Raw genomic sequence first — 20,899 nt, 5'->3', positions numbered from 1 at the left:
GGTGAGAGAGAGAGAGAGAGAGAGAGAGAGAGAGAGAGAGAGAGAGAGAGAGAGAGAGAGAGAGAGAGAGAGAGAGAGAGAGAGAGAGAGAGAGAGAGAGAGAGAGAGAGAGAGAGAATGTGTGAGGTCAAATGTTCCTAAACACCCTTGGTTAATCATCCTCCTGTTCTTTAGGAGCTGAATAGAGGACCAGCGCCGCTGGGCACTGCTCAGCTCCTCTTGGCACAGCCCTGCAGTCATCCAATGTAGACTTCTTATATACTTACACCATTGTACTCTTGTTATATGCCTACATAATTGATCCATTGTAGTTGGTTATAAGCCTACCTAATTAATCCATTGTTGTTATAGGCCTACCACATTAGTCCATTGTAGACTCCTTATAATTAACAGCATTAGCAGCATTTCAATTTGAGGAGATTGGAGTACAGTGAAGATAACAAAAGCAACATACACATTTTGCTTTTCTTTTAATCAAACAAAAGTGGACTGTCAAATTCTTATATCCGATCAACAGTCTAGTAAATACAAATGTACAATCAAAATGTCATAAAATTGCTTCCAAACAATCGGCCCAGTTCACAACCTGGTCTCCATGAATTGATTCCGTCCAAAGAACTTCCCACCCACAGCGAGTCTTTTGAACTGCTGGGAGACCTCCTTTGGGGACTTGCCCTTGGTCTCGGGCACCAGGAAGAAGCTGTACAGCGCCCCCAGCAGGCAGAAGCAGGCAAACAGCAAGAAGCAGTAAGAGCCCAGGCCTTCCTGTGACACACGGGGGAAGACGAGGGAAGAACTTGAGAAGAGGAACCACAAGTGTTTCACTAAAATGATGTGTATATTATTTGTTCAATATACATATATATATATATATATATATATATATATATATATATATATATATATATATATATATATATATATATATATATATACATATATATATATATACATATACATATACATATATATATATATATATATATATATATATATATATATATATATATATATATATATATATATATATATATACATACATACATACATACATACATACATACATACATACATACATACATACATACATACATACATACATACATACATACATACATATATATATATATATACTATATACACATATATATATATATACATATATACACATATATATATATATATATATACATATATATACATATACATTGTGTGATCCATTGTGGATCACACAAGAATAAACATTGACAGCCAACCTTCATGATGCAGTTTAAACTAACTTAGAAATCACAAGTTGTGTTTCCTTTACCCTACCTCAACGGTGGGTCTCTTGGATTGTTTGTTGTTCATTGTTGGACAAAGAATAATGTCTCGGTGGCCATAGCACCCAACAAATGATTTACCAGTGAACAAGATCATCTATGTGAGCTATGAAGTTAGTTTGTGTTTGTGGGCGTGTACATACATTGATGAAGGGGAAGACAAGGCCTAGGACAGCGAACTGGCCCCATTTCTGTAAGCCATTGAGGGTCATGGCAGCAGGATGATGCGACTGTTCAAAGCTGTCGTTGATGAGGGCCATGTTAACTCCACCTGAATAACCCCAGAAAAGCTTTCACATCCTCTATAAACTATGCTTAAATTTTTTATTTTGTGTGAGTGTGTGTGTTATTACATACTAGGTCCTCCACTGACACACATGATGAAGATCATGAACAAAGCAGCGGTGCAGTATGCAACCCATGGGGCAGGATTCTGAAAGAGTGCTACCATATATGACATCCTCAAATCTATATTATTTTCACATGCAACGCAGACATTCAACATAAAACATTCAACGCAAACTATTGTATTTGTATTTGCCTCTTTTCTATTTACATCTGAAAGTCCCTGAGTGCAGAACCCCAGCAATAGCAGGGCAGTGTACATACAGTGTACAAAATAATAATTAAGGAACAACCCTAACCTTATAAAATAAAATAAAAATATAAGAATATGTGCTGCAAGGCTATGGTCTCATTCTGTGTCTCAGCTGGGGGGAGGTGAACTCGAGTCTCACCTTAAGGTTGAGCATGATGGTTATCAACAGCAGCATAGTGAACATGATACTGAAACCTCCCAGCAGGAGGGGCTTACGTCCGCTGCGCTCTACAATCAGGGTCTGAGAAAGAGGGAAAGAGAGAGAAAGAGAAAGAAGAAAGAAAGAAAAAGAAGGAAGAAAGAAAGAAGGAAAACCAATGCACATTGTATAGCCACTGACCCTTTCTCTTGAAAATCTCTTGAAAATCGTTTTAACATGCAAAGATTGACGATTACAGTTTCAGAATATATCTTACAGAGGTGATGGTGGCAAGAACTTCTGATACTCCAAAACCCAGCGTGATGTAACGGATTTGGTCAACCGGGACTGCTGCCTTATTTAAAATGTCAAATGAGAAGGTACTGATCTGGGTGGGAGTGAGAAGATACAATGCTTGGAACAGTGTCTTTGGCCATTTACACACTTACTTTGATGATAGAATGCTCTTTATTTTTCCATTGAATAAGTAGCTCAGTTGCAGATTGTTTGAAGTGCATATCTGGTCCAATGAAGGACCCTATAGGACAGATAGGTAAGGGGTTCTCTTCTCACTGCAGACATCCCTGACAACTGGATGCAGGCTGAGAGGATCGCAATGGCGATGATTTGACTTCTGATGCCACTGTCTTGAAGAAACTCCAGCAGGCTTTTAACTTGGACCCCTTTAGAGGCCGCTCTTTCCGCCAACATCTCGTCTATCTCCACTTGGTACTCGCCAGGGCCCCATAGTCTCTGCAGTGCTTGGTATAAAGACAGTTCACTGTAAGGCACAATGCATTCTGCAATTAACAGAGACCACGCAGTGTTAAGAGTCAGGGTGAAGAAGCTCAGATGTTCCACTCCCAGCCAACATATACTGTGTTTGATTCCAATCAGACCACAGGCTTTTAATTAAGGAACAGATAGAGGTCATGCAGGCGCATGACCTCTATCTGCTCATTAAAGTGTATCTCAATTCAATGTAAGTTGCTTTGGGTCAAATTGCCTGCTAAATGAGTATTACTCAATATTGAATAACACATATATACCAGCAGGTGTCATGGTGGTGCATTGGCTAGTTATGGTGGCCTTTTTCTTTGATTTTGGATATTTGTATGATTGGCAAAGTCCTATTTATTTGGATGTTCCATATATGTAAACTTATGGCCGACCTTTCCGGCAGGCGACGATGTCCCCTCCATCCATCAGCAGGTATCGGGGCGCCTCGGGGAAGAAAGGCAGGGCGAGCAGCTGGACGACGACGAGACACGCGGGAGCAAAGAGCAGGATGTTCCACAGGTGTTCACGACCCAACAGCACACTACAGCACCGCATCAGCGAAAGGGGAAAGAGGGGGAGACAGAGAGACGGAGAGACAGAGACAGAGACAGAGACAGAGAGAGAGAGAGAGAGAGAGAGAGAGAGAGAGAGAGAGAGAGAGAGAGAGGGGGAGACAGAGAGACGGAGAGACAGAGACAGAGACAGAGAGAGAGAGAGAGAGAGAGAGAGAGATGGCATTGTGAGAACAGCACAACCTGGTCTCACGAATGTAATTTGTTCCATGACCACTATAATAATATATAATAATGTAATAATACAAAAACATTATTTAATGATTTTCCATGACTTTTTTATATCAATGCCTTAGTCCGAGGACTTGTCCGGAGAGTTTTCCCAGAGAGAGGAAAAATACATTGCTGAGCATCAATGTGCTTCTAAGCTGTTTGGGGGAGGACTCCATCAGGTAAATCTGCTGAACGCTTCCACCCAGGCCTTCAAAGTAAGCACATGCATAGATGACTGATTATTATTCATCCCCAGCCCACATTGCATTGCCTCTCACTGACCTAGCAGCGGGTTGATTGCATTTTACACAACGACTTCCAACTGAATCCATTCATCTGCCATACCTGCTCCAAAACCATTCATCGACCGTGCAGCCACGATCATTTCAAAGGAGTTTGCATTTTTACTAGTCAGCATGATTACTCCTCCAACGACTGAGAAGAGGCAGGTCCCAATCAGAATCTTTTTCCTGTAGGGAAAGGTACAGCGGTGAATGAAACTTTTTTTTAGCTCATCTGGATTATTGATAATACAATAGGCCTATGTCATTTTTACCTTCCAAACTTTCCAGTGGCGAACTTGACGCTGGCCGCGCCAAACAACCCACCCACTGCATATGTAGAGATAATGACGCCGAAGATGAGGTTGACTGTTGCTGAAGGTGGGTACTCTTCATATCTCTCATACCAACTGCTGTTGATAAAATTCTTGATGTACTGTAAAGACAGGCAGAGGGTTTAACTCTGGATGTACTTTAAAGACAGGCAGAGGGTTTAACTACAATAAAGCCAGGCAGAAGGTAAAACTCTGGATGCACTATAAGTGAGGCAGAAGGTTAAACTCAAGATGTACAAAGCCAGGCAGAGGATTCCACTATCTCTCATTCACACACACACACACACACACACACACACACACACACACACACACACACACACACACACACACACACACACACACACACACACACACACACACACACACACACACACACACAGAGTAGGTAGGGTTAAATCTATGAGAAATATATCTTTCTTACCGGCGAGGGAGAACTCATTGCAGTATTATGGAAGCCAGTTTGAAAGCTTCCCCCGATGCCCAAAATCAAAATGAACATCAGCGCTTTCCCACGGGTCTAAGGTTGGGAAAAAACACCAAGGGTAGCTTCTAACTTCTGTGATCAGTGTATCAGTGTACTAATTATATACTAATTTCGCTGAATCACTGATTGTTCGTTGTCTTCCTACTGGAACAATTATAAATGTCAATAAATATATAAACTACACATTTTCACTCACATCGTTATCAGCAAAATGTAAGTATTTTTACATTATATTAAATTGAAAATGGATCTACTACTTGTTGATTATAATAATCATGCTGGAATTCGGAAATTCTAATAAACATTATATCATCATTTGTATAGCTTAACCTACCAGTTCCCTAAATATGCTGTCCATTTTCCTTTATGGGAGGTGATTGAGTGTGCTGGAACTGAACTGCTGTCAAAGAAAAGCCTGGCTATATTCTTTGACAAACCCAAAAACAAGTCAACCAGTAACTTGCGTTAGAAATTCTCACAGTCATGCTGATATCTCTCGCCTTTTAAGGGAAATGGACTATAGACCATGATTTCGTCAAACTTTCACTTTTTACAAAAAGACAGACGTGTCATCACCCACTCCCACCAGAAGGTGGCAGTCATTGAGTCTGTTCCCTAAATCCTTCTTCACCCTACTCGTTGGCACAACATCCACCGGAAGCGGCCAGTCAATGTTTTCCGTAGTCATTGTTGGTTAGCTTGCACATTTTACTGTGTCTGACACATAAAGACAACCTGAACAACATTAACACGTTGTTGGATTTCTTGTACGAATCTCAAAATGCCTTTGGAGAATCTGGAAGAAGAGGGTCTGCCCAAGAACCCCGATCTGAGGATCGCCCAGCTGAAGTTTCTGCTCACAATGGAGGGGCACCGACAGGACGCTAAAGTGAAGACGGAGCTCATGGACGCGATTAAGGCTAACAGTGAGTTGTCATTTATTTGTATGAATAATTAAATCCATCCACAATATTGCTATAAGTACTGCATTAATAACCAGTTCTACCCTTTGCTCAGTGGACATTCATGTTGTGTTAAAAATACATTCCCACTGTAACGTAGAGCTAGCGTTAGTTGGTCAAACTTGGTGTGTAATGTGTCAACCACGGAGCTCCCTTCAGCTGGGGGACTTCAGGGTACATCATGGCAGAATCAATAAACTGGTCATCTGTGCTACAACTCACGTTTTAATTTCAGGGAATGTCCTGCGTGATTTTTTATTTTATTTAACACATTTAGAGTGCACAGCAAGATGTCATTCTAGATTGAGCTGGAATTGTGATTTTACAACATGTAACTGAGAGCAATCCATGTATTGTGTTGTAGACATGGCTCCATACTACGAGGGCCTCTGTAAGGAACTCAAGTGGCAGCAAGACGCCGACCTTCTGAGTAAAATGAAGAAAGCCAACGAGGACGAGCTCAAACGCCTGGATGACGTCCTGGAAGATGCAGAGAATAATTTGGGAGAAAGTGAGATCCGTGATGCAATGATGGCCAGAGCCGAATATCTCATCAGAATTGGGGACAAGGTATGATCAATGTGTCTCTCTTTGAAGAAGTGTACAGAAATAACTAGTCCCGGAGTCAACTGAAATGTATGCATCATTTGAGATTGACTACTCGGTTATCCATATTTCTCTCATCCTTTTATAGTCATAATTAAGTTCATATATCAACAGTCGATATATTACATTGTTGCATCAACACCATTAATGTACTTCATCTACGGACTTGCCTGCCCTGTGTTTCCACAGGAGGGAGCCCTGACTGCCTTCAGGAAGACCTATGATAAGACAGTGGCACTCGGTCACAGACTAGACATCGTCTTCTACCTCCTGAGGATCGGCCTGTTTTACATGGACAGTGACCTCATTACACGCAACTCAGAGAAAGCCAAAAGGTAGTGAACACATTGGGACAGAATCCACTTCAAGACACTAATTGTAATGTCCAACATTTATGTTTAGTATTTTCTTATGTGTCGAAGCCTGCTCATGGAGGCCAAGGTGTACTTCTTATCATGTTCCTTCACTCACCGTGTGATTGTTCAGTCTGATCGAGGAAGGTGGGGACTGGGATCGCAGGAATCGTCTCAAAGTGTACCAGGGCTTGTACTGCGTGGCCATCCGAGACTTCAAGCAGGCTGCCGAGCTCTTCCTGGACACGGTGTCCACCTTTACCTCCTACGAGCTCATGGACTACAAGACCTTCGTCACATACACGGTCTACGTTTGCATGATCGCCCTGAAGAGGCCCGACCTGCGGGAAAAGGTAGGAAGCAGTACCCCCCCCCCCCCCCCCCCGACACATGCATGAAGGTGGCAGTCTATTTTATGTAGACCTATGTACATGTGAAAATAGACATCATGAACACAGACTTATCCCTTCACTCTCATATTAAGCGGGCCTCTTTTAATGGGGTTTGTCCTTCTCATGCTTCCCTAGGTGATAAAGGGAGCAGAGATCCTGGAGGTCCTCCACGGCCTTCCACCCATTCGCCAGTACCTGTTCTCCCTCTACGAGTGCCGCTACTCGGTCTTCTTCCAGTCTCTGGGTAAACCGCTGCTTTTTATCCCTAGTACCGGTGATCATAAAAATACTTTGGATTTATCCAAGATCACCTGCCAGCTAAGCTTTGTCGGCCAAATACTCGGATTTGGCCTTACTGTATGGTATACTGGTTTCAAGTTGCTTGCAGAAAAATACTTCAAACATAACATTAACATAACATTGTTTTCCTGGGTTTTGCATTTAAAGATAACTCAAACTGACCATGTTAACTAAAGATGGCCATAGCGGAATATTGCTAATCGCGTGACCCTCCCCACAGCTACGGTGGAACAGGAGATGAAGAAGGACTGGCTGTTTGCCCCCCATTACCGCTACTATGTGAGGGAGATGAGGATCCAGGCCTACAGCCAGCTGCTGGAGTCCTACCGCTCCCTAACCCTGGGATACATGGCAGAGGCCTTTGGCGTCAGCAATGAGTTCATAGACCAGTGAGTCCCACATTACACTTGACATTTGGCCGAAGCTTCAAGGGCTGCAAGAGCAAGTTTATGACTTGTATCAAAGGCAAACCGTCTCATACCATCACATTATTCACTGAACCCAAGGCAATCCCCGTAGCATTGCCCCTCCAGTTCACCCAGACTTAACTCTCCTCTTCCTAACAGGGAACTCTCTAGGTTCATTGCCGCCGGCCGTCTTCACTGCAAAATTGACAAAGTAAACGAGATAGTGGAAACCAACAGGTACAAATTCACTTTCGAACACACCCAACCCAAAGAACGAATCCTTTAAAAAATAAAGTTATGCCCTTATGAACCATCTCTACTCATCCACAGGCCTGACAGTAAGAACTGGCAGTACCAGGAGACCATCAAGAAGGGGGACCTGCTGCTCAACAGAGTCCAGAAGCTGTCCCGAGTCATCAACATGTAATGGCGGCGCACGTGCCTTATTGTTTGCATCGCAAATTACACCCATGTCCATTTTGTGTAACTTGTTTTCGCGACCCAAACTTTGGAAAAAGGTGATCCTTATGTATATAATAAAATGTTTTCTCAACCCCGTTTAATGAATCTGTTGGCATTCACTGGAAAAATCAGCCGGAGACAGGATTTTCATATAAATAGCAGTATAAATTATTTTATTTACAGAAACTTGTTACAAAACAAATAGACTATACAATCTTATTTAAATATTAAGTAATTCTAGCCTATCATTTTGTTCATGAATTACATAGCAGCCAATACATAAAAGTCCAGCTGATCAAATTGATAAAGTATACAAAAAACCCACGCTTTTACAAATGAATGAATGGAGACATTTTCCTTCCAAAAGTAAGCCGTATCCTCACTTTCACATTCCAAGTCTATGGTGTTGGATGTTATAAAAAAAAAAAACTAAAACCTCATTGCCGTTTCCATATACTGGAAACAATACGTACTTTAACGCTCCACATATGAATCCTTACAAACTAGAGTGGCTTAAACTGCAGGATCAGGCTCAAAGGAAGTCATTTGAGTTCTCTGGAAAAGTTTGATAATTCAAAAATTGTTGATGTTGAGTGTTTTCATACAGGGCGACTGACAAACTCTGGTTTGATCATGTTTAGGGTTCACCAGGCAGATCTTTTTATAAGCGAGCTCCTAAACACTGAACATTCAAGTAAGTTACATTTAACCCCAAATAAATACTGTCCTTTTAAACAGTCAGGGTGAGACATATTCAGGCACTTTCTCATGTCAATATTATCTTTTAAAAAGCTGCAAACAATGTCCTTTAAAAGCTGTGATTCAAATGACTTGTTTGGCAACGACTCAAGCAATGTTTTTTTCCATAGTGTTGTCCTGCCTTGAAGTTATGATTGCTTGAACGACTACTACGCAGATTGATCAACCGTCCCTCTATCGTTACAATATGGGGACAATATGCAGCTGAACAATGGTTTATTTCCTCCATGTTGCCTGCACCCAGATCTTTGCTGGCAAATAGGCAGCATGGAAAGTTAACCATTGTTAATTTGCATACACTACTCACATTCGAATGATACCAAGCCAGTCAAATCATCAGGGTTTCAAATCATGAAATGAGGTTTTAGGTCTTCAGTCTTAAAACTGATTTTTATTTAGTGTTAGCAAAATTGGTCTGTCTCAGGCCTGCAGGGCGTTTAAGAATCACAGGCTTATTGTGCCACAAGTCTCTTTCTTTCCGTTTGTTATGTTGATTCATAGGCAACATTTAAAAAGAAACAACCCCTACAGCTAAAAGCACATGTGAATGAGACCTTGAACAATAATAAAGGTTTCCTGGTCATACAGACACATGCTACAGTGGCCACACTTCACCCGTTGTCCCTTGAGAGGATCCCAGTACATGATTCATGAGATGCTTCGGCTTGGTAGGCGTATTGCATTTTGGCAGTGAACCACTTCGAATGAGCAAGTCCTCATCAACTTTATTCTTGCTTACTCAATAAATAAGGGCTTTCCATTGTACCAAAAAATCGTCCATGTGTACGAAAAATGACAAATATTGTGCAAAAATACATATTTCAATATGTACAATTTGTTAACAAAATATGTATTCTCAAATAGGGATACTTCAATACTTGTTTTGATACATCGGCTACGAAAAAAAAGCTAGGTAAAGATTGAAAAAGAAAATTGTTTCATCTGCTCACAATGCTATCTGACATCAGTGGACGACGGATGAAACCAGCTTTACCCGACCGTTTCAACAACCCCCCTGTGAAGCCATCTCAATGAATCCCCCTTCCTCCACAGCCTTGTTCTAACACTGCCAACACGTTTCATCCTGTCACGAACGGGGAATATCGACATATTTAGGCTCCGTTTCGACGAACCTATTTAAAGCCTGGCTGGAGAACGGTCTAGTTTCCAACAGCATCATAAAGAAGAACAGATCAGTAGCCAAACGATTAGTGGTTACAAAGGTGGACAATCTTGCAACGGTGTGTGGCTGGGTGGTAAACACCCTATGGCTTTTAGAATTGCGTAATTTTTAGGAGCCTCGATACAAATGTTTCCTCAAAGAAATGCTTTTTTTTGGATCTAGAAATAATGTTCTACATGTTTTGGAAGTTTGAAGGTGAGGAGTCTACAGTCTAATGTTTACAGACCTGCTGGCAGATCTAAAGTGGGCAGCCATTGCTCTTTAAACCAGGCCTAACGTATACATTGATTTAACTCTATATCAGGGTTATGATAAAGGCCCCAGACCATTGATGGCTCCATTTTGAGACATCAAATGATTCCCAGTTTAGTTTTCCTTTTCAGCCCAGCCAACAACTAATGAGCGACTCATGGTGTATTTTAGTCAACGAGAGCAGACCGGGTTTGACTTTGTAATCCTGCAGCCAGAGGTCTTTATTACAAGATATAAATTGTAGGGGTGGGAAAAATAATCGATTCTTCGATGCATCGCAATTCTCGCTATAACGATTCTGTCTCGATGCAGATAAATTAATAATCTGAATAATTTTTTTTTTTTTGCCTGCTGCAACATTCTGTTCACCAGAGAGGGATGATTTTTGTAATTTAAAAATTATTGAATTTATCTTCAGTGTGTATTGGCCAATCTGATTTGTCTTGACACGATTGTGATTCAGCCTACGCATAGCATGCGCGCAAACTCACAGCCAGACACAAGGACTCCTTCTAATTCAAGAGCATCTTTTCCATTAATGACATAGAAAAGAAAGATTAGAAATAAAATAAAACTGAAACCTATTTTTTGCATGCTTCCATATTGTGTTATGACACCAACGTCAATCAATGCAAGCTGCATTGATTATTGCATTGTTCATAGAAAGTCATATTTGTGACAAAAGCTTTCTCTTATGAAATATTAGATAAGTGAATTCATCTGTTGATGTCTTTAATGATCATCACAAAAGTAGGAAGTGATTATCAAACTCTGAGTATCAAACCCAGATGTATATATATATTTTTGAAAATCACGGATGGAAATGTACATAAAAAAATTGCTGCATCGAGATGCATCGATAAATCGCTTCAGAATCAAATCGTTGACCTCATAATCGGAATCTAATCGTGAGGTGCCAAGAGATTCCCACCCCTAATAAATTGTATCAACTATGAATTCCCTTCAGGCAGACTTTTCCCCCATTTTACCTTTTGAATCATACTCATGTTTGTTGATCAATCGAATAGACCAGGCTACAGACTTGGCACGCCGGCACCAAGGAGAAGTGGTAGTGTCATTGATGATCAGTGAAGAAGTGAATCGGCACTGCTCAGCCGAGTGCGACCGTAATAGGAAGACAAGCCGACACGGCCATTCCTTTGTACACATTTCGGTTGCTACAGGTGCTTCTACCAAATCACCACAACACTCAGTGTTTAATAACAAAAAACTAGTTTGCCGACAATGTCCAAACCCCCAAGCTATATACATACATATATAAATCGACCATCTACTGTGAACGACGTGTTCACGTTTGAGGAAGCCACTGATTTTGTAGTTGGGATTCCCACACAGACCACCACCACCCCCGGCACAAGGTTGTCCACCTTTTGAGAAACAAAACAAAAGAAAAAGGGAGAAGGGGGTACCAATGCAAACTGATATTGTTGGGAAGATGCGCTGCCTGTGTAGCAGCCACATTTAGTGCTATTCAGAGTTCAAGAAAGGGTGTCGCCATTCTGCTCCCACTCCAGCCATTAACAGACCAAATAACAGAGTCCTTGAATCCAAGCTTTTCCCCTGACAGAGAATACGTTTGAACGGGCACATCAGGTGTCCTCTTTGACATTTGCATGCAAAACTATGTCTTTGTCACACACCTACAAAGACTCTTTGTAGATCTGTGTAAAAGAAAAAAAGTAAGAAAACATGAAACCAGGTCACACTTGCATAATTATTTTTTTGAATAACAAAAAAGGGTTCGACTCAAACCCCCGGCCCTACCATCTCGCCAGTGGCTGAACTCTGCGTAACGTCAAACGCGACTCGAGGTGTCCCTCAGAACAGAAACAGAAAACGTCCAGGGGACCCTGGGCCGGTGTTCCGGAGCGCAGTGGGCGCCACAGCGCTCCCCGCCGCGGGGCCCCTGCTCCCTCTCCTCCCAAGGCTTCTGAGATCAGGCGATGTGGGTGTTAATAGTTGGATATTTCCAGTAGTCCAGTAAAATATCTGACCAGAGTAAAAGCTGTCACTAAACAGTCCAGAGTGTGCGCCCACCCCCACACATTCACACAGTCAGGCGCACGCGTTCACACTTTAAATACGGAAGCAATTCGGCCCCGCCGGCTCCCTTGCGGCCCCGCCCCGCGCCTCACAGCACTCCCGTCCGCCAGCGGCCCCCCTAACCTGAAGTCCAACCGGGGGGGGGGGGGGGGGGGGGCCCGCTGAACAGAGACCCAGAGGAGGCCGCTGCTCCCGCAGCCCGGAGCGGAAGACCTTCTCAGGGCACTGAGACAACACTGAAATGGCTGGCAGGAGATGACCCCGCCCTCCTCCTCCCCCGCTCTTCCCCCCCCCCCCCCCCCCCCCCCCAAACCCCAACGCACATGGCTTTGGGAGAACTGGTGTGTTCACTAAATGGCCGTGCCAATGTTGAGGTTTGCGTTAACGTCACCGGTCTCTCCATCATCTCCACCCTGAGGATTGTGGGAAGCTGAAGGTAGAAGTATGAGACCCGCGGGGGGAGGGGGGAGTCGTCTGGGTTCCGGCCGTGACTTGTCTTCTAGAAGGCCTCGTGCAGTCTGAGCGCCGACGGCTCTGGACTCCGCCCCCTCCGCCTGCCGGTTCCATACATAGAACCCGGGCACCGCTGTCAGGGGCGAGCCTTCGGCTGAGGAAGAGGGAGAAAGGAAAAGTTAAGACAGGGTTAAGACATTCTTTCCTTATTTTGACCCTCAGATATTGGAAAGCGAGAAATCCTGACTGGGATTGGCGTGTTGCGTGCTCCGACTGTTTTCTGCAAACTGAAAAAAGGAGCACTTGTTGAAGATAAAGTTCTAGCCACTGAAGAGTTAATCCCTTGCCATAATCTCAAGATTGTCTCCATATCGAATTGGGCCATAAAGCAATACAGAAATACATGCCGTTTGACATAATTGCAATATTGAAAAACTGAACGCACTCCTTGGGCCAATAAAGGGTTATATTTAAGCCCCAGTGTGCCCGAGGACCAAAACATTAATCTATTCACCGATAGCACTACGAGCTACAACTGCAGTAGGAGCCCCAGCAGTCTGGTGCCGGTGCAGCAGAGGAACCCACCTGGTGGAGGTGAGAGTTGTTGGGCAGCCCTGGGCCGCCCGCCACGCTGCGGCCGTGCTTCCCGTGGATGTTGTTAATGGAGGGCGACTTGGCCACCTTGGGTCTACCCGGGCCCCCCCCCGGGCCGCCACCACCTCCGGGAACGCCCAGCCCGCCGACCCCGCCTCCACCCCCACCCCCACCCCCGCCGCCGGCCGGGGAGCTCTTGCGCTTCTTGCCGTCCAGGCGGCCGTCGGACGCGTGGTGGCCGAAGCCGGCGTGGTGCTCCGAGGAGGACTGGTGGTGGTGGTGGTGGTTGTGGTGGTGGTGGTGGTGGACGAAGGGCCCCAGCGACAGCGTCGAGTCGCTGCTGTTCATCACCACGCTCATGCGCTTGATGGACTCGGCGGGGCTGCCCGACGGGGGGCCCCGCGGCGAGGGCCCCGAGGAGGAGCCTCCGGCGGGCCCCCCGCTGGGCTCCGCCTTCAGGCTGAGGGAGTTGGTGCGCACCGTGGGGCCACAGTTCAGCCCCATGCTGTGGACGCCGCTGTGCGTGGCGGCGGAGGAGAGCGCCGGCGAGCCGTGGTGGTGGGTGCTACCTGAGCTGCCCGGGGCGCTGCCACAGTTCTTCTTGAAGGAGGCGGAGGTGGCGGAGGAGGAGGAGTTGGCGTTCGACGAGGGGGAGTCGGAGGCGGGGCCGTGGGACGAGGCGAGGAAGGAGCTGTTCTTCCTCTTCTTCCCCGAGCTGAAGCTAGCGTTGCTACTGGTGCTGTTGATCCCCGCGGCCCCGCCCAAGGAGCTGGGCGTGACCGGCGTGGAGGAGGAGCCTGACGAGCTCTCCCGGGGCCTGAAGGACGCCGCCTTGCCTGCGCCGCCGCCGCCGGAGGAAGAGGAGGAGCGGGACTTGAACGCCCGGACTGAGACGGGGGGAGGCGCCAGGGGGGAGGAGGAGTGGGCTGAAGGCATCTGCGGCGACGAAGACACTTGCCGGGCCTGCGTGGCGCCGTAGGCCGGGTGGTCGGCCCCGCCCTGCGGCGAGGCGCGGGCGTTGGGCGCCGTGCCGTAGGAGAGCGCCGAGCGGCCCTCGTACGACTGGCCGTAGGGCGGCTGCGTGCCGGCAGGGCTAAGGAAGCCCGGGGAGGAGGTGCTACCGTGGGAGTTTGTGCTTGTCCTGTGGGCGGGTGTGACGGAGGACGAGGAAGAGGAGTTCTCCAAGGCCATTGGGATTTTCCTGGAACAAATCAGGAAGCCACGTCAAATATAGGGTTGGGTATACTCTTTAAGTAGTTGGCCTGAAATACCACACCTCGCAGTCATGGACCCATTAAGAAAGTCGTAGTCGTACCATGCGTGTTTCGAAGCGCGACATTGAAAAGGGTCCCGTCGGAAACAGCATCGCACGGTGCAGCGTTCCGAACGTTGTGTAATCAAATACACTGATCAATAAAAAAAATCCTATAATAACGAAAATACACATCGTTATTTGGTGTGAACCGGTATACCGCCCAGCACTAATGCAAGTTGACGCCGCAACACCATGGGGGCGGGGCAGGGGGCGTTAGAAATAGTCAGGCACAGTTATGAGGCACCGAAATGTGTGTTCTTATTCGATCTCGTTACTAACGTTTACGTCAGAACCGGTGCCCTACTGGAACAGAGTTTCGGTGCTCAACCCTAGTCAAGTACCAGGGGTCTCATTTATAAAACTGTGCGTAGGATCGTTACTAAAAATGTGCGTACGCCCAGAAGCCAAGTTTTGCGTGCGCCAAAAAATATTCAGATTTATAAAACACTGCGTACGCACACTTGTACGCAATCTTTGCTTTATAAATCACATACTGACTATAATTGTGCGCAGCTGAATCAGCTTCACGTTCCGCCCTCTACACGCCCCTTTTTAACCATAAATGGTCAATGCAAATGACCTCATGAATGCGATCTGCATATAAAACAGACTCAGATGCCGGTATTATGTCTTGTTGGAAACAATGGCAGAAGTACTGAGAAAATCAAAAAAGCGAAATTTCACGGAGGTTGAAGTGGAGACACTTGTGGGTGAGATGGAGGCCCGAAAGGTAGTTTTGTTCGGCGGTCACGGGATTGGAATCGCCAACAACAAAAAGCAGAGTGAGTGGCAACATGTTGCTGCAGCAGTGAACTCTGTCAGTAGCACGGAGCGCACAGTCCCAGAATTAAAAAAGAAGTGGTCTGACATAGAGTTACATATTTTTATGTAGCCTACCAATAAATCGTTATGGTCCCTAAATACCCTCTCCCTCCGAATCCTGCATGGTCCGCCAGAAGTGCCATATGTTGCAGCATTACCACGGCGCTCACCTCTGTATTTATAGGGTTACGGTAATAAGACTGACGAGAACGCCTTGGATAATCAGTTTGTAATTACCCACGTAAAATGTTCTTGAACATAACCCCTTTTTAATGCCTGATTTGTCATGAAAAGCATCAAGAGTAACGGACAACGATTGTGATGAGTGTGGCTTGGTTTTTCACACTTGGGATTTAATTGACATTTGATCATGTGTTTACAGTGTCACATAAAAATATTATGTTATTGACACATGTTGGACAGATGCTTTATTCCATGCAGTCGCGCCGTCGGTGGACAGTATGGAGTGACGGGATTAAATATAGAGAATTTCTTTTTATTTCTATTCTAAGGAGATATTTCTGGAGTTATAACTGAGAAATAACGCAGTGGACTTAAATTATTCTGATTAGGATTTAACGCATGATACGGGTTGAAATTAAATTGATGAAGGGCGATGATAAAACATAATCGTTCTTCTCACTCTGCAATTCTTCGGTCTGACTTCAGTTCACCACCACACCGTCTGTGTCGCCAATTCTCCTTTTCCTCCAAACCATGCGTACGCATGGGTCAGAGTTTGCTTAGGGCTGCGCACATTTTCCCGTCAAGTTGGTTTTTTATAGATCACAACCTTGGCGTGAAAAGTCACGTACGCAACTTTCAGCCCCGTTTTGTGCGTACGCAACGGTTATAAATGAGACCCCAGGACTGTCACTGGCACACTTCTCTCCCATCCAGCGGTCCTGCTTTGCTACAGCAGAACCTCTGGGGGAGACAGCACAGAGTCTGGCCAGAAACATAAAGCTGCAATGGGAGACGTTACAATCTTGTTTCCAGTTTTTCACCGAGATATTCTACTGAAGAGAAACTGATTTGGGCAAGTGGATGAAGCATTCCGCAGGGGATTTTGATAAGTGTATGTCTACCTTCACAGACACTTGACAGTAAAGTACTCCTGGCTGATTATCTGTTTGCCGTTAATAGCCAATTAAGCAACATGATTGGTTGAAACACCCCATCCCATTTACCAAGATTTCAGCTAGTTGGCCATCTGATTTGGGAAGTCTGAATTGCGGGAATACTTATACAGATGACATATCCATATTGAAGAAAATGTCGGGGTCTGAGTTGCAGACACATACCCTGACATTGTTGGACAAATTTGACTACATTTTAAATTAGTCTAAAACCTCTCCGTTTATTTAGATTCGCAAGAGGGGTATTCAATGGCTGCAGACCACAGCATTGCTGTGACGATATGCACAGCAATGCAACGCTTAATGCTGAGTGAGTTTTTTGACCTTGATCCTTTCAGAAGTACGGCAGACACATCTTTCTTATCAACAAAAGCCACTGCTGTAGAATGTTATTCTTTCAGAGAAGACATACGTCCACTTTGTTTATTACCGTCGCGATAGCAGATCCAACCGACCATCCCAAACCGTTACCGAACGTCTTTGTTGCTTAATGTTGAAAGGTGCTCCTCCCAACCACGTATCAAACCTGCCCCATCTGAGATTAACGGCTGTGATTGACACGACCCGGGCCAGAGTGGCTGTAAACCTGTTTGAACGGGAAGGGGGCCAGACCATCTGCCAGAGCCAATAAAACATGAGCTTGCAGATTCGTCTGGTTCCCCGACTAGTGTACATGCCCAGTAGGCGACACTTTCTGAATTGGCAGACAGGGATGAATCCACCCCTGAACCCACGTGTGGAACTAAAGACAGTGTACTCACCTCAGGTGTGGGAGATCACATTGAACTAAAAGAGATTTGGCTGCAGTGGAAATGTTACATAGCTCACGCACCGGTCCAACATACTCACTTCCACATCTGCGAGTTGACGTGCCTGTCCATCATGGCAGTCAACGCACAACGCATGCGGTCCCAGCGCCGGTCAAACGTGTGGGAGCCTCTGCCAAACAGCCGACTTCCAAAAGTACAATACTGGGAACGGAGATAATATGGGAGGTCAGAGACCTCTATAACATTTCATTCTTCAGACAACTTCATTAGGAAACCGTCAGAACAACACAGAACACGTTTCCCCTCAGCTGAGAAAGAACGAACTGAAAGCGCTGCGAGCCGAATGGAGCAGGCGTATTGTGGAGCGGGGGGCCGGGTGTGTGGACTTACAGCCGCCGGTCGAGGGTGGGAACCTGAATAGTGACAGTCCAGTCGGTCGGCGTTCTCCTCGCCGACCTCGTTCTCGCCCTCGTCGCTTGAGGGGCGGGACACGCCGTCCGGGGCACTGGGCGTCTGGTGGGGGGCGTCATGGACCACGGCGGGCTCCCCGGGGGGAACCCCAGCTCCATGGCTACTGTTCAGTCTGAAAAGGTTTGTTAGAAGGATTAGAATGAGCGCCAGAAATGAGTAGAAGAGCATCAACTTTATTTTTTTGTAATGCACCTTTACCCATCCCTTTCAATGTACACCAGCTGGTTATTATACTCAGTTTGTGTACTATTGATTTACTTTTATTTGTATTTCTTGCTTGGTACATTAATCAGTGCATTAAATGAGATACTTTGAAATCAAATACAAACTGTGTTCCTGGGGAAATGTACCATTTTATTGGGGGGCAGGTATAATGAAGTATTTAATGATTTTTGTAATTGTATTTTAAGTCAGTAGGCTTGTTTGCCAAATAAAAAAGCAAATGTGGAGTATTCATTTTGATTGCTGTTTTTTAATTATTTAGCATACTCCTTATTTTCTCTACCTCTAACTTGTAATTAACAATCAAAAATCTAAATATTGTTGCAACTGATTTTTTTTCCCCCCATCAATCCCTTACGTTTATAGATATGACTTTGATACATCACTGGAGCTCCTTAAAACTTGGCGGGTGCCTCTAACGTTTTGCTGGTGCTCCTAACTCTTCCAGTGGGAAGCCCCAGTGCTGCCCAGTAAGGCATTGAATCTGGAGCCCCGTGTTCACCATGCAGCCGGAGGGGGCCCGAGCCACGTACCGGGGGACACCGGAGTTGTAGGGTCGGGGCTTGGCAGGAGACTTGACGACGACCTCGGCGACGGCGGGGCCGTTGCCGTGGACCGCCTGGTGGGGTTCGTGGGTGGTGGCGGCGGGGAGGCGCGAGGGCAGGTGGGGTTCCCTGAGAGGGGGAGTCTGCTGGGAGTGGGGGTGCTGGAGCTCCCTCTCCCGGTCCCTGGCCCTGTTCTTGTGCTCCGCCAGCAGCGTGTCGAAGCGTTTCCTGCGCCCGGTCACCGCTCTCCGCTGGCTTAAGGAATGTGTCTGGATGGGTTGGGGGGGGGGGGGAGGTCACACCTGAGGTCGCTGACATCATGCCCCCCCACCCCCATCGCTTCCACTCCAATAGATTTCATTCCATTGAGTTTGTAACTACTTTGGAGCAAAATCTTAGTCTGTGATTGAAGGGTGGATATCATAAGAACAAACATGTTGTGTATGTATTGACCCTGAAGTACTTTGTAGAACCTCCGTTTTTTAGGTTCATTTAAAACTTTAAAGGAGGGCGTAAATTCCAGACAAAATGATCACACTCAACCGTATGCATGCAGGAATTCACAAACTTTCAAGACGTATAAAAATACTAAGACTTTAAAACAGGCCGAAGGACGTCAATGTTAACAGTTCCTTCAATGAAAATGTGAGAATCAGGGGAAGGAAGAATGATTTTCCCATTTGAACAAAAGAAGCATCCCAGTACCTTGCATGTAAGTGACCTTGTGCATGGTTTCCGGGCGGTCATGTCCATAACACCACAATGAATATCTGGATTGAATTCTCGGTCTGAAAGGTTGATGAGAAGAGAAACAAAAAAAACATCATTCTATGTCAACAATTCTATTAGAAATTAGTAAAAAGAAAATCGAAAATTGTATTGTATTAATTGAATTAAAGCATATTATTTTAGGCACTAAATTGTGTTCATACATTTCTGTAAAACTATTAACTCATTGACAATCATTTAATGAACCTAAAAGGTTTATAATCTGTGCTTCAAGGCTCCTTAAATGAAGGCACATGTAGATTCTCATTGGTTAGGTATCTCAAAATCAAAAGGTCCTTCAAGCTTTGTCCTGAGAAAATCATTTCAAAAGCACAAATGCAAAAAAGATCTCTACAGAAATTAACGCTATCCGAACTGTCCCCATTCCCTCCTGTTCTCCATCCATCTCCCCGCATCACATTTATGCATGTAAATAAAATGCATAAATCTACAGCTCTACGAAGTCAAGAGTTGTCTATAAAGTTATCTGTGCAACTAGCGACATATGGGGCATTGAGTCTTGTCTAATGCACACTGGTAATATTCTGCTTACTCACACTCATCTATTCTGCATGATAGAAAATGTATCATAACATTTTACAGACATTAAAACCCAAGATATTCCATACATAAATGAATGAGGGCGTTCTTTTCTAATCCGCCAGACACAGATTGCCAAATTGAGTTCGACCATTTCTGACAATGTGCATTTTATCTATTTATTCTCATTGCTTAATCTACCGTGTCTATACCGTGTTCCTTTGGTCTTTAAACGTATTTAATGTTTGATCAGACGATGGGAATGGAAGCGCCATCAGTTATTTGTAGATTAAAAGACAAACACACTGGACCTAAAGTACAAGCACCTCTACATTGGGTCTTTAAAAAACAAAAAAAACATTCAGACATGATGCTGATGTGTGTGCGAGCAGAAGACACCGACCTGACAATCTCTTGTAAAGGTGTCGTCTGCTACTGGCATTGCTGCTCTCCTGCCTCTTCTCCGACAGGACAGACGTGTGGCCCTTGCCATTCGGGATCTGCCCGGGGGCCAGCAAGGGGGGCTTTGGTATGGAGGGCGAGTTAAGGCCTGGCTTGAGGGCCGATGACGAGGAGGATGAGGAGGTGACCGTTGCGGTATTGGAGCTCACAGTGGTGCCAGCGGAGGAGGAGGAGGTGGTGGTGGAGGCGGTGGCCATGGCAGAGGGGGCCTGGGTTAGCTTGGCCGATGGGTCGACCTTCAGGTGGATCTTCTCAACCTTGACGGCTGCAGTAAGTCTAGATCAGAAGGAGGGAAGAAAACCAGGAAAGAGCCAGAGAAATGTCAGAGGGA

General features: G+C 45.2%; 3 protein-coding genes across 4 annotated transcripts in view; 1 reads left to right on the top strand and 2 right to left on the bottom strand.

Annotated features, from left to right (window-relative positions):
- Positions 1-453: 453 nt before the first annotated feature.
- On the bottom strand, positions 454-5,215 carry slc2a9l1 (solute carrier family 2 member 9, like 1). Its single transcript, XM_030376013.1, has 12 exons — positions 5,062-5,215; positions 4,665-4,760; positions 4,181-4,341; positions 3,970-4,094; positions 3,703-3,832; positions 3,232-3,380; positions 2,633-2,820; positions 2,337-2,447; positions 2,060-2,161; positions 1,680-1,755; positions 1,466-1,593; positions 454-765 (listed from the first exon to the last, which is right to left on the bottom strand). Exons 1-12 carry the CDS (start codon positions 5,083-5,085, stop codon positions 580-582), a joined length of 1,476 nt encoding a protein of 491 aa, XP_030231873.1. The 5' UTR covers positions 5,086-5,215; the 3' UTR covers positions 454-579.
- A 137-nt stretch (positions 5,216-5,352) lies between these two features.
- Positions 5,353-8,306, top strand: psmd6 (proteasome 26S subunit, non-ATPase 6). The gene is made up of 8 exons (XM_030376014.1): positions 5,353-5,653; positions 6,054-6,259; positions 6,485-6,630; positions 6,782-7,001; positions 7,176-7,284; positions 7,561-7,729; positions 7,907-7,984; positions 8,078-8,306. Exons 1-8 carry the CDS (start codon positions 5,509-5,511, stop codon positions 8,172-8,174), a joined length of 1,170 nt encoding a protein of 389 aa, XP_030231874.1. The 5' UTR covers positions 5,353-5,508; the 3' UTR covers positions 8,175-8,306.
- Positions 8,307-11,558: 3,252 nt separating this feature from the next.
- The window catches only part of atxn7 (ataxin 7), a 28,430-nt gene continuing 19,089 nt past the window's right edge, over positions 11,559-20,899 (bottom strand). For both annotated transcript variants that reach the window (XM_030376007.1, XM_030376006.1), the window contains exons 8-14: positions 20,510-20,844; positions 19,504-19,586; positions 18,787-19,067; positions 17,951-18,143; positions 17,640-17,761; positions 13,506-14,715; positions 11,559-13,074 (exon numbers count right to left, since the gene is read on the bottom strand). In XM_030376007.1, the coding sequence (XP_030231867.1) occupies positions 13,057-13,074; positions 13,506-14,715; positions 17,640-17,761; positions 17,951-18,143; positions 18,787-19,067; positions 19,504-19,586; positions 20,510-20,844 (2,242 nt within the window). In that variant the 3' untranslated portion in view covers positions 11,559-13,056. The remainder of the gene's footprint in view (positions 13,075-13,505; positions 14,716-17,639; positions 17,762-17,950; positions 18,144-18,786; positions 19,068-19,503; positions 19,587-20,509; positions 20,845-20,899) is intronic.

This window comes from Gadus morhua, chromosome 13, assembly GCF_902167405.1.
Source record: "Gadus morhua chromosome 13, gadMor3.0, whole genome shotgun sequence".
Taxonomy (NCBI): Eukaryota; Metazoa; Chordata; class Actinopteri; order Gadiformes; family Gadidae; genus Gadus; species Gadus morhua.
Note: the sequence above shows the minus strand (reverse complement) of the source record. Positions and strands in the feature narration are given on the sequence as shown.